The sequence below is a fragment of the Euprymna scolopes genome, chromosome 9 (genome assembly GCF_053919585.1).
Source record: "Euprymna scolopes isolate OS-2025 chromosome 9, ASM5391958v1, whole genome shotgun sequence".
Taxonomy (NCBI): Eukaryota; Metazoa; Mollusca; class Cephalopoda; order Sepiida; family Sepiolidae; genus Euprymna; species Euprymna scolopes.
In genome coordinates this window covers 131,234,304-131,250,510 of record NC_136490.1, presented here as the reverse complement: position 1 = coordinate 131,250,510, position 16,207 = coordinate 131,234,304, and the positions used below count along the sequence as shown (strand labels likewise).

General features: G+C 33.8%; 1 protein-coding gene across 1 annotated transcript in view; it reads left to right on the top strand.

The window, feature by feature from the left end:
• Positions 1 to 16,207, top strand: part of LOC145284840 (serine hydroxymethyltransferase, mitochondrial-like) — a 54,387-nt gene that overhangs the window by 29,689 nt on the left and 8,491 nt on the right. Inside the window, exons 4-10 of the mRNA XM_080133820.1 lie at positions 3,964 to 4,164; positions 7,449 to 7,530; positions 9,784 to 9,906; positions 11,337 to 11,476; positions 11,922 to 12,084; positions 12,868 to 12,967; positions 15,327 to 15,482. Coding sequence (XP_079989946.1) covers positions 3,964 to 4,164; positions 7,449 to 7,530; positions 9,784 to 9,906; positions 11,337 to 11,476; positions 11,922 to 12,084; positions 12,868 to 12,967; positions 15,327 to 15,482 — 965 coding nt within the window. The remainder of the gene's footprint in view (positions 1 to 3,963; positions 4,165 to 7,448; positions 7,531 to 9,783; positions 9,907 to 11,336; positions 11,477 to 11,921; positions 12,085 to 12,867; positions 12,968 to 15,326; positions 15,483 to 16,207) is intronic.

Genomic DNA, 16,207 nt, shown 5'->3' with positions numbered 1-16,207 from the left:
TATATATATATAAGTGACATTGTCTGTCTGTCATTCTCTACCAAACTCCTCTTTCAATTTTTGGTGTGCAGACTTGAAACTTGATATATAGGGGATTTGGACCTGTGCAACAAATTCAATTTGGTTTTTGACTAGTAAAAATAGCTGCTAAATGATAAAAATTGAAGAAAAAAATTAGAACTTGGCAGGCATAAGTAGACTTAAAGTGCTTTTGTACATATGTGCAAATATACATTTATAAATTAGTTAAATTTTGATGTTTTCTTATCCATTTCACGATAGCTTAAACAGTGACAACTAAGACCGGAGCACTAAATGTTTATGTTTCAATTCTGGCTGATGGCACACAAGTCATTTTTTTTTTTTTTTTAACTTTTAAAATCATTACTATATATTGAGTACAATATAATAATCAATAAAGAATTAGCTCTATAATAAAAAAAAATACAAAATCTGCATGAATTAAAATATATTTCAACTTACTTTACCAGGCAACTACTACTACATAATGGGTGCAATATAATAATCGATAGAGAATTGGTTCTAGAATAATAAATACGAAATTTGTGTAAATTAAAATATTGTATGTAAGCATATTTTACCTCTGAACAATGTTGAGAACCCTGCTAGTATTTGTATAAACAACTTTAAAAAAAAATAAATACATTAAAAAAGTATATAAAGTATATATAAAGTATAAAGTGCCAACTGTCTGGTTGACAGTTGAGTTTTGATCCCAGCTTAAGGCACTTGCTTGTCTAGCACCACTAAAGAGCTGTCTATGGATGACTATATGCCTCTCTTTTTGGGTAGAGCTCTCATAAAGAAATCTCTAACTGCCATTAGCTTTTCAGCCATTGCTCATTGGATAAAAACAATTCAAACTCTCAGGCACTTGACAATGTTTGCATTGAGATTACATTTACATTTAGCAAGTGTCAAATGATAGTATAGGAGTTAAAAGTGCCAACTATCAGCTTGACTGTTGTTTCGATCCTGGCTTGAAGTACTTTAATGTCTGATCACACTGAAGAGCTGTGATGCAGCTAAATTTCTAGATGACTAATACCCAGTCCAGCCCAGCCCGGCAATTCTACGCATACGCCTGGCAGGAAGAAAACCAATCAGAATTGCAACACGCTCACTTTTTAAACTTCAATGTAAATTTTTTTACAGCATCATCTTCAGTTATCTGCCGTAATGGGCTGGTAACATCCCCAAAGGTGTAATAGTTCATCTTCGATAAAAGCTGGATACAAAACTTCACCAACGAAGAACGCGGCACAGGTTGACGAGTTCAGTGATATCTTCCAAGATGGTTACTGCAAGTCGGATAGCCTTGAGGAGTCCACTGTAGATGACTGTCGAAATGATGGACAAATGACAGGTCAAACTGTAGACCTTAATTTCGTCTCTGACAGACATTATATTTCAATGATGAAAGTCAATTGATTCACAGAGCACAACATCATGCAATAATATAATAATTCACCCAACATGAGGGCATTAGTGTTTGCAAATGATAATAACATTTCGCCCCACATTAGGGCATCAAAACATCTCAATGAGGCAAAGTAATTTTGAAGCTACAAGCCTCAAGTGAGAATTCGTTACATCCCTTTCAACCCATGTCTGTCTCGAATCTGATGATCTGAAAAGATAAATTTGGCGCCAAGCACATCCTCGGCAATTAGTAAATAACAAGCAATCTGAATGGTTCAAACAAACCCATAAGGAGTCTGTTTATTTCTGCATAATTTCTTACAAACCAACCCAACCCAACCCAATGGTTGAAGAAATAGTAGTTTCTCGTCAGCCAAGAAAAAAGGACTCGCAATGACAAAATCGTTTTAGAAAAATATTTCTTTCTTTCTTCATATTACATACTTCAATCGGTAGGACGGTGGCAGACTTCAGCAGACGTGCTTGCTCGTGATTAACAGCACACTCTGACTCCTCATTTCACCTCACTTGTTTATATTAACCTTTACTCTCACTGGTGTTTAACCCCGGTAGTTTTGAGGTCAACTACTTGACCTCGCCAGCGTTATAAGTTTTGACAGGTCTACACTCATCACTTGGTACTTTAACCTGCAGACTGCCCTGCATGTGTGTGTGCATGTATAGTCTCAACACACAACATCTACACTTTTCTTAAATCAGCACCGGGAAACGTCAGGTAACGGGTCCTGCTAGTTTGTAATAAAACAAACTGACAGCCAATTCATTTCAAGCAGATGCAGTTAAACCAGTGGCGACATTTCATATAGATCCTGTAAACTGTCTAGGCAACACTACTTATTCACTTAAGATTTTATTTTAAAAGTACAACACAAGCAAAAATAAAAAGAATAGATGAAAAACATTAAACTACATAAACTACAATGCTAAATAAAATTAAAACCAAAAATCTGAACAAATTCAAACAATTAAACAAGAAGTCAATTACAATTAATTAAATAATAGTTGAAATCAAATATTACTTCACGTTTATAGAAAAAGTGCTGTTGTCTGAAATACTGACTAATTAGGAATAAGCATGTTATAAAGAATAAAGTGTCATCTTTGTTATAACCTTGTTTTATCATTTTGCTTTTTAATTTGTAAATGTAAATATATCTATAGAGTTATCTCCCTTTGTTTATTGAGATTTTTTTTCGGAATAGTGGGTGAGATGACCACTCCTCAGATACTTGTAAAATTTTATTTTCTTTCTTAAAAAATAAAATAGTTTTCTCCTGAGATATGGGGACTTAAGATGTGGATGCTAGTGTTTGGCTGTCCTTTGCTGCAACCCTGTTGCATACACACTCTGATCGCAACTGATTTACGCACAATATATCTGAGTTTGTGTTTTTTGGTTCTTGTTCAGAATTCCCTCTATATTAAATATCAAAAATAAAGAAAATCTCCATAATGTACATACCTATGATGAAACAAAAATATCATATTCCAAAATGCACATAAATTGATCAAATAGTTTTGTTGTTAAATAAGAAAATCAAATTTAGTTGGCGTCCAGAACATGACTGTCTTGCCTGTTATTCTGAAAAAGAATTTTCAAAAACAGGGGAGATGACTCAACAACGGTTTATATTTGTAACATGTATTTTGTGCCTATGAATTCCCATCCATCGCTTAAAAATAATTTTCTTTATAAAGATGAAACTGCTAAATTGATTGGAGTGATTTTTGGAGTGATTGTTTGGTTTTGTCATAGATATGTGCATCATACAGATTTTTCTTTTATTTGAAAAACATTTTTTTTTTTAACATGGGGTAAATCTGGACAAGAACTTAAATCTGTTCCATGTTAGACCATCATGAATATCTGGACCATATTTCTACTGAAAACATAATTTCCAACTTTTAATGAAGTTAATTATTTTCAAAACAAAATTTTATGTTATCCTACAAATGGTCTCTACCCCAAGATTAATTTTAAATTAAGAAGAAAAAAATTTTGTTACCATCAAAAAAAAAAAAAATAATAATAATATGCAATGTTTCTCTTTTTATTGCATATGTCCTAATTTCATCTTGGGTATGACTTTAAAAGAAATCCAATGATGAGACTCTATTTGAAGGCTGTGGAGGAATGTGGAGTCGACTCATAGTTACCATTGCTCTCAGGTCCACTTTTACCCAGAGTGGTGATACCTGTTAGGGCATCTGGTTATACCAGATCAGGCTGTCTGAAGATACTGGCCTCCTGACCAAAAGTGCACCAAACATTACAGTTGACTGAGGACCGCCTGTAAACTTGATATTCTCTTAACACTTCCTCCCTTGGAGGAAGCTGGTTCAACCAGCCTAGGGTAAATACTGTACAACAGCAAGAAACTATTTCTATATTTCCACATCTATATATAATGCTGAATTAAATAATGCATTGTGACAGTTTTGAACATACATATCTTGCGTTTTAATTATTTTTTTTTTTTTTTTCCCCCCCTTCATCAGATATTATGGAGGAAATGTCTACATTGATCAAATTGAAAACCTATGCCAAAACAGAGCGTTGGAGTGTTACAGACTTGATCCTAAACGCTGGGGAGTGAATGTCCAACCTTATTCTGGCAGTCCAGCCAATATGGCAGTGTATACAGCTGTTCTCAATCCTCATGACCGTATCATGGGACAAGATTTACCAGATGGAGGACAGTAAGTAAAAATTTCTTCAAACCAAACAGATTTTAGTTTTTTTTTGTTTTTTTTTTACCCAAAACAAATCAGATTGCCACTTGGATCATGTCTAACAGGAGTGTGTTAGGAATTGAGCAGTGAGATATTTGTTCACATTATATTTAAATTTCTGCAGGTTAGTACAATTAGAGAAGCAGGAACAGAGAAGGAATTTTAAAGTCTAACAGTCCGAGGGAAGAAACTATTAGAGTAGATGGCTTTCCAGCATCTGGGAATCTCAACGGTGAAGGGGTGAAATTTTGCTGCTTGTCTGATTGGTCAGGAGTATGTATGTTGAGGGGGCACAAGTGCTACAGATTTGTTAGAGCATATGCCATAAAACACTTGTAAAACAAGGACTGGGGGTCAACATTGCAGCAATGGGACAGAGGTTGTAGCTTGGCTGATAGTGTGGGACCTATAAGATTTTGAGACTATTTTTTTTTTAACCCTGTCTAAGAGCAAGAGACTAGTGGTAGATGCCCCAGCCCAGATGTTGCAATAATACAATATGCATAGGCAAATTGTGGCTTTATAAAGATATATGATACTATCTGATATGACAGTAGAGAAAGCCCATTTTCTTTGTAGTAGCCTTGGCAATGTTTTCAATGTATTTGTTCGAATCCATGTTGCCTGTGAATGTAAAGTGGAAGAGTTTGAAGGATGAGCTCTCAAGTAAGGTACCAAAGATCTCAATTTATTTGGGAATATTTCCTTCTTCTTTACTCAGTTTGGTAATTATCTACCTGATAATGATACAATCATTATGCCAAAGCCACTACAGATCATAAGTATTTAACTCCAAGCATAGTTGCTATGCAATATGACAGTGAACACAGGTCGACCCTTGAAGTGTCTAGTTTTAAGGATTATGTGATGACGGTGCGAAGAGATCAAGGGATAAGCGGCCATGATTAGCATGTACCTGCTGTAAGGAAAAGATTGTCCACACAAATCTAGAACTGAGAGGGAGATTGTGCAAAGCAGGCATTGTTGGGAGTCCAAATGGCTCAATAAAAAAAACAAAACAGATTTTTGCTCAAGAGTCAGTTTTGTTTAGGATGTCACATTGCTCGCATGTGTTTTGACCGGTATTGTTTATCCCTCATGCTGTCGGTGTGGAAATGAAAGAAGGATAACTATTACTACTGACATTACAAGCAAATGTGATTACTATCGTTGGTGAACACATCTAAAGGTCCCTGATTCGTTCCTTTTTTTTTGTTTTCTTTTCGATACCATAAGCATATACATCTTTCAACAACAGTTCTCCATACAACATAACAACACGCAGCAAATAGTGTATTCACAATTACCACTCGTATTCAACATGTTCAATTAGCAGAAAGTGTCTTTGATATAAAGTATGGCATCATATCCATCCACATGAGCCTCATCTTGATCATCAGTGCCTGAACACCTATAACATAATCTGAGTCATCTACCAGCCTCCTAGTGCAACCATTATTTGCACTGAGAGCACTCAATGAAGTTTGCTCTCCTATATCTGTGGTGGACAACACATGGAACTTCTCAGAGTTTTGTAGGGGGTCAAGACCAACATTTGAGATTAAAAACCTCATAGTCTTCATTTATTTATAAAAATCATATATATATATATAGAGAGAGAGTGTGTATGTATGTATGTATGGATCTATATATATATATATATATATATATATATATATATATATATATAATGTGTATGTATGTATAGATCTCTCTCTCTCTCTCTCTATATATATATATATATATATATATATATATATATATATATATATATATATAACCCCATACCACAGCTGCTTTTCTAGTATTCCAAATGCCGTACTGGCCCTCTAGATGCGAAGACGGAACTCCACATCCAGAACTTAAGACTGGGAAACCTCAACACTGACCAAAGAAACTCTTCAAGGATTGCATAAAAGACGATCTTAAAGCTTTCAAGATTCCTGTTCAGAACTGGGAGACCCTGGCAAAATGCCAGCCTGAATGAAGGAGGCTAATTAGAGGGGGATCTGAAATTTTTGCAGGGGAAAGAATCGATCATGCTGAACTCAAGAGAAATCTTTGGAAAGGCAATGTGTCAGTTTTGCCCATTTAATTGAACAGTGAGGAAATGTGAGGCTTGTAATCGTGTGCTCCTCTCAAAAGCAGCTTACATTAATCACAAAAGAAAACACATGCCATGAGCAGAGGGAGCAAAAAAACGGAGGCAGAAGTGAAACAAGTTTCAACACACAACTTTGTCTGCCATATGTGCGGCAGACTGTGCAAGTCAAATGCTGGCCTGAAATGTCATCTTTGGGCACATGGACGTGATTTGGGTGTAGCTGACGATTAATCAGAAAATTATGATGAGGGTGGGTGGGAAGCATTTGGATGGCTAATGCCTGTAAAGTACTAAACAATTGCCATATATATATATATATATATATATATATATATATATATATATATAAGAACAAGTAGTTAATAAAACATGTTAAAAAACACTTTGAAAAAGAGTTAAAAACATATTTAATTTTAAAAAAGGAAGCACAAAATAAGTGAATAGTCCTTAATCCGTGGAGTTTCAAAGAAATATTTTCCTTCTCATCACAGGGTAGGATTTAGCAAAATGCGGGATCGGATTTTGCTTGCAAAAGTAGTTAATGAAACTACAATTAAGTCATAGATCTTACTTGGTAACAAAAAGTGAAGCAGAGGGAATAGGGTGAAGAAAAAAGTGATTTCACGTGAATGGATAGTCTGATGAAGGGTAAAATATCCAATAACGGTAAAATCCCGAAATCGATATATATATATATATATATATATATATATAAATATATATATATATATATATATATATATATATATATATATATATATATATATATAAACTAAGAAAATTAGTTGATGGTGAATATAAAGTTTAAATTATTTATTGAATCATAAGACAGGGAATACACTTGAAGTTATTCCTTAATATATATATATATATTGTTAAGAAGCACAATGAAAATGAAATTCCAAGCATAACAGTTAAAAGCCAGACTTGTGCAGTATTTTTATTTTTTAAATAAATATTGATTTAAAATTCCTGATTTTTGGCTGACACAATAGCCTTCATCAGGAAGGTTTAGACAATGCTTTTGTTTTTTGGTTTGTTTACTGGCCATGATGGTGTTTTGTCAAAGATAGTTGTATCGTTCAGTTCAGTGTTTGTGCTATGTTTGTATCTTTGTGTGAACAGGTTCTCACTTTTTCCTTTCCAGCTTGACTCATGGTTTCATGACAGATGCCAGAAGAATTTCAGCCACATCCATATATTTTGAGTCCATGCCTTATAAAATAAATGTAAGTAAATTTCAGTCTTTAAAGAAAATGTTTTTTTAGTCTTTTCATGTAGTTACATGTGTAACATTGTCCAGGAACCAACACGTTGTATGCTCAGTCACAAAGCAGACAAAGGACAGAAAAGAACTTCAACTTGCTTTTTTTTTTGTTGTACAACAACATTTATTTCCTCATTTGCATCTGTGCATCTGCACTATGTTACACGTGTCCAAACAGTACAAAAAAAAAGACATGGCATTTTTTTTTTTTTGCATCTAAACTTAACTTATATAATTAATCCCAAATGTAATGGTATATTATCCTTGAGAGCCTTGTATTACCATCACCATAGCCACTACTCTCCATTGCCCGCCTATGAAACAAAAGCAAAAGGATTCTTGTTAGATATAAACAGATTTATCTAAAAAAATATATGGAAAACTTTCATTGTAAAATAAAAAGCAACTCATTTTAAGTAGAGTTAAGTCCCTTGTATTCATTTAGAGTGCAGACATTTTATGGATGTGAATCACACAACGCTCTTCAATTAATCGCCCTCACTATAAAAGTAAGTTCTTCAGTTGTAAAGATATGAATAAATAATTATTTTTGATCTATATCAGAACATTTTTCATTCAATTTATGCCCCCCCCTGATGCCAATAAATGATAGTACTTATTAAGCAGTTATCTAAGTTTATCTAAACTTTTAGAACCATGTTTTTTTTTTTTTTTAGTTTTTTTTTTATTCCATTTTTACCCCAAACAAGGCACAGTGCCACTTTAATGTAGAGGGCTACTATCGGGGACATAAGTTGCAGGGATACTATATAGGGAGTTGAGCAGCAAGATGTCTGTTCACATTTCACTTGAACTTCTGCTTGCCAGTACAGTTGGGAGAGCAGGAACCTGGAATGGAGTTCCAAAGTCTGTCAGTTCTGAGGAAGAAACTATTAGAATAGAAGGCTTTCTTACATCTAGGGATCTCTACTGTGAAGGGGTGGGATTTAGCTGCTTATCAGGAGTATTTACGTCGAGGGGTAGAAGGGCTTGCAGTTCGTCAGAGCATCCACCATTAAAATACTTGTAGAACAAGCAGAGGGGTGTAGCATTTCATCGATGGTTGAAGCCTAGATGATAGTTCACGACCTATCAGGTTGGCGACTTTCTTTTGAATCTTGTTCAGGAGTGAGAGACTAATACCATATGCACCAGCTCAAATGTGACAACAATACTACTACATGGGCAAATGGTGACCTTGTAGACGTACAGGATACTTTCAAGCATAAGTAACTTTCTAGCATGGTAAAGAGAGCCCACCTTCCTTAAAACGATAAAAAGACAGTTGAAGAAGTGGCGAATACAGATTTCTCTGTACTTTTATATGTGTTGGTAATGTATAGATGGTATACACTAATATACTTTTTTACCTATATGCACATGACAGGTGTTTACCTGCTGCCTACTACAGCTGTGACAAAAGGTCAGAAAGTGGGGAAAGTCAGTTACTTCGATGAGACACTCTGGTTGTTACAAAAATAGTCATGAACCACCAGCAGTGGCATCTCAGAAGACTAACAATAAATTACCCCTGCTCAAAATGAGAAGATAATGCCTGGGAGAGTGCACCTTTTAGGATTGAGCTTGATCATATCTTATTCCGATAAGGACAAAGCTATAACATCACAAATATTTTCAAGTTATTTTGTTGCTTATTTTAATTTTTTCTTTTTTTAATGGAAATCGCTCCATACAAGGCATAAAGCTATTAAGGAGCTAAAAAAAATAATACTACTTTAAGGTCCACAGGCCAACGATAAGCGTTAGATAGATAGATTATGACCCAGAAAACAGCACTTTTTCCCTTTTTGTTAGAACCATCGCTCATCATCTGTACCACATCGTATGAACATACTGGCGACCTGGGTGTTCCAAGTTCAAATCCAGTTTCTTCCACAGCATCATTTTCACTTAGGATGTTAGCAACCTTCATGCAAGGTCTTTCTAGAAAAATTTTGGTGAAAAAAATATCTGGGAAACCAATGCCAATAATGGAACCATCATTCATGGAATGTAAGGACTAAATGATAAAATAAAGAAAGTGAGAGTTACAAGGCTGTCTATAATAAACTCAAAATCGATTTTCTAGAAAGAACTCTGATGAAAAGAATATCTGGAAAACCAATTATTTTTATTGAAATTGATGCAATCATAAATTGGATCTCCTATTCTTGTTATCGTAAACAGTTTAAAATGTTTTTTTTATGTTTTCCAGCCTGAAACCGGAATTGTTGATTATGACAAACTGCATGAAACGGCTCGCCTATTCAGGCCACGTCTCATCATCGCGGGAACTTCTGCTTATTCTAGACTGTTAGACTATAAACGTTTTAGAGAAGTAAGTATTATTCCGTTTTCTTTCTGTTTTCTGAATTAAAATAATAATTTTTTTTAAATACTGTGGTTTAAAATAAGTGTCATCGATAGACAACTTATCAAACAAACTGAAGAACAGGAAATGCTCATTAATACAGATTCTGTAGCAGTTATCTATTTTGTTTATATGTATGCGTAACATCTTATACGTTATGTTGAAGTGTAGTTTGGTCAGCGTATTGATACACAGGCGATTAACGCAATAAAGCATGTGCTCACTGCTAAGTTCTGTCCAGCTATTTTTATGGGCAAATACAAAGCAGTTGGAGTTGAGGTTACAATGTAGACAAATGTAACATTCATTCTCTGCCCTCGTCATCATCCTGGTGACAAGGGATAGAAATAAACTCAAAACCAACTAGAATTATGTTATCGTTATGCCTGCTGACCAAGAAACTCCACTCATTTGCTTACATTTCTGCTTTCTTATTGCATGTGCACTGGAATTTCTGGATTTCTGCCCATCTATTTTACTGGGTAAATACAAATGAATTAGTTAAGACTTTGACAGAGACAAATTGACATTCTCTTTCTCTCTCCTCTCATGACCTTGGTGATGAAAGGTGGGAATAAACTCAAGACTAACTAGAATTATATTACCTTTATGCTTGCCAACCAAACAATCCTCTTTGCATATCTGTTTCTGTAGTTCCAGTGAAATAAATATATTATTGTAGAGAAAACATGATGTTTTCTTCAAACTTAAGTGATCCTTTTCGTATTGAAGACAGATACATACAGACAGGGATGATTTGGTAACATGGCTATTTTTTGCCTCTGCACTCTCAACATATACCACCACCACCAGCTTTACAATATGCACTTGAAGATTACTTTTATGCTTTTTGCTTTAATTTAAAAAAAATTTTTTTTTCAAATCATATAATCTTTGATTCCTTCTAACGGGGTAATTTTGTCCATCACAGATTTATTTAACTAAGAAATTTCTTTTCTCTTCATTTATTTTATCATCATTTTCTTTTTGTGCCATTTTCTCTGCATTTATTTTCGTGTCATTTTCTCTTCATTTCTCTTCTCTTCAATTCATTTCTTCATTTTTTTCCCCCTTCATTTTCTTTTTCCCTTCATTTTCTTTTTCCCTTCATTTTCTTTTTCCCTTCATTTTCTTTTTCCCTTTATTTTCTTTTCCCTTTATTTTCTTTTCCCTTCATTTTCTTTTTCCCTTTATTTTCTTTTCCCTTCATTTTCTTTTTCCCTTTATTTTCTTTTCCCTTCATTTTCTTTTCTCTTCATTTCCTTATCCCTTCATTTTCTTTTCCCTTCATTTTTCTTTTTCTTTTCTTGTAATTTCTCTTCTCTACATTTCTTTTCTCATCATTATCTTTTCATCATTTTCTCTTCATTTCTTTTCTTATTTTCTCTTTATTTCAGATCTGTGATGATGTAAATGCATACCTACTGGCAGACATGGCTCATATTTCTGGGTTGGTGGCTGCAGATGTTATTCCAAGCCCCTTTGACTATGCCGATCTTGTCTCAACAACCACCCACAAGACTTTACGTGGACCAAGGTAAGATTATTTTATTTTTGAATCTCGACTGAAGCTGCATTTTATCTAAAAATATATTTAATATATTAGCAACTTTTTTTTTCTTTTTCCTAATTTTCTTTTTGTTTTTTAAACAATAAGTGGTTGAATGTGAAGTTGTTGATTACAAAAATGTTTCCATTTCAGTTGCTGTAAATAAGGGTCATACTGAGCTTTCCGTCCATAACTTCATATCCTGACATGTTAACTCTAACATAAATCTTTAAATTCTTATGAAATGTTTTGCTTTTCTACTTAATCTAACCTTCATGTGGAAAATTCTATTTTTAACATTATTTTAACAAGTCCATATCCAAATATTGCTACATAATGAATAACACAAACACTTAACTTTTGTAGGGAGAATGTGCGGATCATATCAACTTGCATTTTTAGACATTTTTATAATTGATGTTGCATTTTTCAGAGCTGGCATGATTTTCTTCCGGAAAGGTGTTCGGTCCGTGAACAAGAAAGGGGAAGAAACATTATACGACTTGGAGAAGAGAGTGAACAATGCAGTGTTTCCGGGCCTCCAAGGTGGACCCCATCAACACAAGATTGGGGCATTGGCATTTGCTCTTAAAGAGGTCAGTAAAAAAAAAAATATCTCTGCATGTTTTTACTTTGAGTCTAACTTCTTCAGATAGACATTATCATTGATAACTCATATCAGATGCCTTTTTATCACTATTTTCAGCAGCTCTGATTCACTCAATCAATCAGCAATTAGATTAAGGAAACTGGGTTGATTTGGAGTTTGTGTAGGATGAAAATGGTTTAATATCTGCTGCAATTTGCATTTGAACCAAAGATCTTAAAAAAAGAAATACTTTTTAGAATTTTATTTTAAAAAGTGCATGTCTGTTCTCCACAGTTCAAACCTAACAGGCTAGACTTGACTGTCTTTTTTGCTAAACTTTCTCTTTCATCTTCCTATGTTAAAAAGTATCAATTATTTTAATACATTTGCTAAATTGCTAACTTTAATTTAATTTATGTAATCTTGTTTTGAAGTGGAAATTTCATTTCTTCGTAACACATTTCATGTACCACCATCTTACTACATCTCTTTCTTTCTCGCACAGTAGCAACACTATATAAAATGTAAATGAAAACTATGTATTTTTGGTACAAATGTCTCTGCTGATCTTATTCCTGATGAAGATTTGATTATAGACAGATCTGCCTCATGAAGATGGTTCTCCACCAGAAGCAAAAAAATTTACCTAAAGAAGTGCTCACTTCTTTTTATCTCAGAAAAGCTCAGACATAAAAAGAAATCTATCTGTTAATCCTGTCACACCAACATTTATAAGCGATTGCTTCTGCTTTTGGTTTATAATTTTTTGTTGTTTTATTTTTATTATCAGGCTATGTCAGATGAATTCAAAGAATATCAGATCCAAGTAATGAAAAATGCCAAAGTTTTGGGTCAGACTCTTACAGATAAAGGATACAAATTAGTTTCAGGTAAGAATAATAATTTCCGAAAGTTTCTTTTTTTTTCTTTTTAATGGTGCAACATTTATTTATTTTTTAATAATGATTAGTTTTAGTATAATTAACAAAATTGAAAAATAAGGAACTAACTATCGGAATCTGTATTGGAATCAGAAATATTTTCCCATTTCAGTTGTTAGAAATAGGTATTTAAGAATTTCTTTTTAATTTAAATAAAAACAAACTACAGGGTGGAACGATAAAATTGTAAAATATCTATTGTTTAACTCTCATGATGGATTTGGATTGTTCAGGCAAATATTTTTACCTTTGCTATTTTCACTTTCTTTCGGCCTATTTATTCTCTGACATTTAAAATCTTTGTCAAATTCTGATAACCTATACAGAATTTCAAACTGAACACTATTGGATTGACATGTATCCTATACATATTAATTGACTTACGGTGTGAACCAAAACACAAGCCATGCCTTAAAATTATATCTGAAAAAAAAAAAGAAAGAAATTACATTTCTCAATGTACAAAACTCGTTCTCACAGAAATATTTACAAATGAAGCAAAAATAGTGGTCACATCACCCTGTTTTCCATTATATCAACCACACATCAAAATCACTGTGTGCACTCAAAATCACTTTTGCTAACCAAAGAAAAAAATCATTTTGAGCCAATGATTAACTATTAAGAACCAAAACTTTTGTCTAAAAAGCAAGATGGTACTCACACAATATCATGTCAGCTTCCTTTGCTTCTTTGGAGGCTTGGAAGAGCATATCATAGTTCGGAGTTTTCACACATACACATATGAATACACATACATTGACAAATGGCTGCACACACAATGCCTAATACTGTCACATGCATATACACACTAAGTATATACAGTGGCTCCTCTATATATGAGATTAATTCGTTCCTGGATGGAGCTCATATCTAGAATTTCTCGTATGTCAAACGAATTTACGAAATAACTGAAAACCAATTTATCTGTGCTATCCATTAATCATCTAAGTTAACCCTAGCCAAGTACGTCCAAGGATGGAATACTGCTGCCATATCTGGGAAGGAGCTGCTAAAAACAGCCTATCCTGCCTTGACAGAGTACAAAATAGACTTCGTGGCTTAGTGGGGGATGCCCTTTTCTCTACCCTGCAACCTCTCTCCCACAGAAGAGACGTTGCGAGCCTATCCTTGTTTTATCGTTATTTCCATGGCAGGTGCTCGTCTGAACTCCAATCTCTGGTTCCCCCTCGCCAATCCTTCACGAAAAACACTCGTCTAGCCGAATCCACTGTGAAAAATTTCCCCCACTCTTTATCTGTGCCTAAATCAAAACGTGGATTCCATGAACAAAGCTTCTTTCTTAGAACTGCACGCCTGTGGAACTTTGTTCCATCTGCCTGCTTCCCACCTGACTACAACTTGGATGTGTTCAAGTCCAACGTTAACAAATTCCTAATGAACCGCCCCCTTAAGTAAACACTTCATCAAATCTCCACACTAACGTAATGTACTTGCAATAACCCTTATCCCTGAATGGCTTCCGGTAAAAAAAAAATAAAAATAAAAAATAACTAACTATAAAACATGTTTTCCTGATTACTAAAAACACATTCAAATAGTAATTAAACATTAAAAAAAAACGGTAATAAGATGATATTAAGAAAATAACATGTGAGTTTATTATGAGCACTTACAATGGAGGAAAACAGTGGCAGCTAACAGAAGTGAATGCGTAGTGGTGGAGGAGTGATGGAGAGAGTTGCGGGAGGAGGTCTGTATGGTAGGAAATGTGCTAACTGAGACGAGCTGATACTGGGCAGTCTTGACCACTCAGCCACCTAGTGGTAGCATCTGGAAACTCTCATAACTTGGATTTTCTATCATATGTAGATCAAGGTTTTTGCTCAGAAGACAGCTCATGTCTCAAATTTCTTGTAAATAGAGTAGCTTGTACATAGAAGGGTCACTGTATATATATGAATCCACTGTATATATATGAATCCACTGTATATATATGAATCCACTGTATATATATAAATCCACTGTATATATATGAATCCACTGTATATATATAAATCCACTGTATATATATGAATCCACTGTATATATATATATAAATCCACTGTATATATATATGAATCCACTGTATATATATATATATGAATCCACTGTATATATATAAATCCACTGTATATATATAAATCCAACTCCAGTGGTGTCTTGCATGTCTGAATTATGAATAAAAGTATTTCCATTGTTTGAATGCATTTGAAAAATTTTCTTTTCTTTGCCTTTTCTATGTCTTTCCTTTTCTTTCCAATTTTTTTTTTTTAGTTTTTTCTTATCTCTTTCTGTCTCTGTCTAGGTGGCACAGATAATCATTTGATCTTAGTCGACTTGAAATCTAAAGGAATTGATGGTGCACGTGCAGAAAGAATTTTAGAATTGTGCAACATTACAACAAATAAAAATACTTGTCCTGGTGACAAGAGTGCAATGACCCCCGGAGGAGTACGACTTGGTAAGCAACTCATTCCTTCACCTTGCAGTAATTCCTTCATTCTGCAACTTTTTTTTTTTTTTTTTTTTTTTTTTTTTTTTACACTTAAGAAAATTTGTCCGAAACAGAATAGTGTTTCTGTCTTTTACTAGCTGGTAGCCTGGTGTTACAATACGCTTAAACACGATATTTTAATTTATGCAGATTGCGTATATATTATTATAGAATCAATCCTCTATTGATTATTATATATTACGAGGAATAATTTGCTCGGTGGACTAATTCGCAAAAAAATATGAAATAAGAAAATATAATAACGATAATGTTGTTCATCAAATTCCGTCTATGTTTGTTTACAATCTCACATCAGTTGATATTTGAGCTTGACGATAAATGTCCTGGAAAAGTTACTTCTGATTAATGTTTAGTTTTAACATATGCAAACGAAGAAATGATTTGCAGCGATTTTTAATGGTACCTTTTCTTTTATCGCAAATTGAACTCATTAATAAAAAAAAAATTAAAATAACATGGTGAGGTACACACAGGCTTGAACAGGGGGTCATTGAATCTGTAGTCGAATGCTCTACCACTAAGCTGTATCTCCAGATTATAATAAATCTATTTTTTTAAGAAGAAATAATTTGCTGAAATTTTATTATCTCCTTGACTGGTGTAACATAAAAATATTCTCCCTGTAAAAATTCTTTTCTATCTATAAGAGAGAAAAGCTATTTTTAAGATAA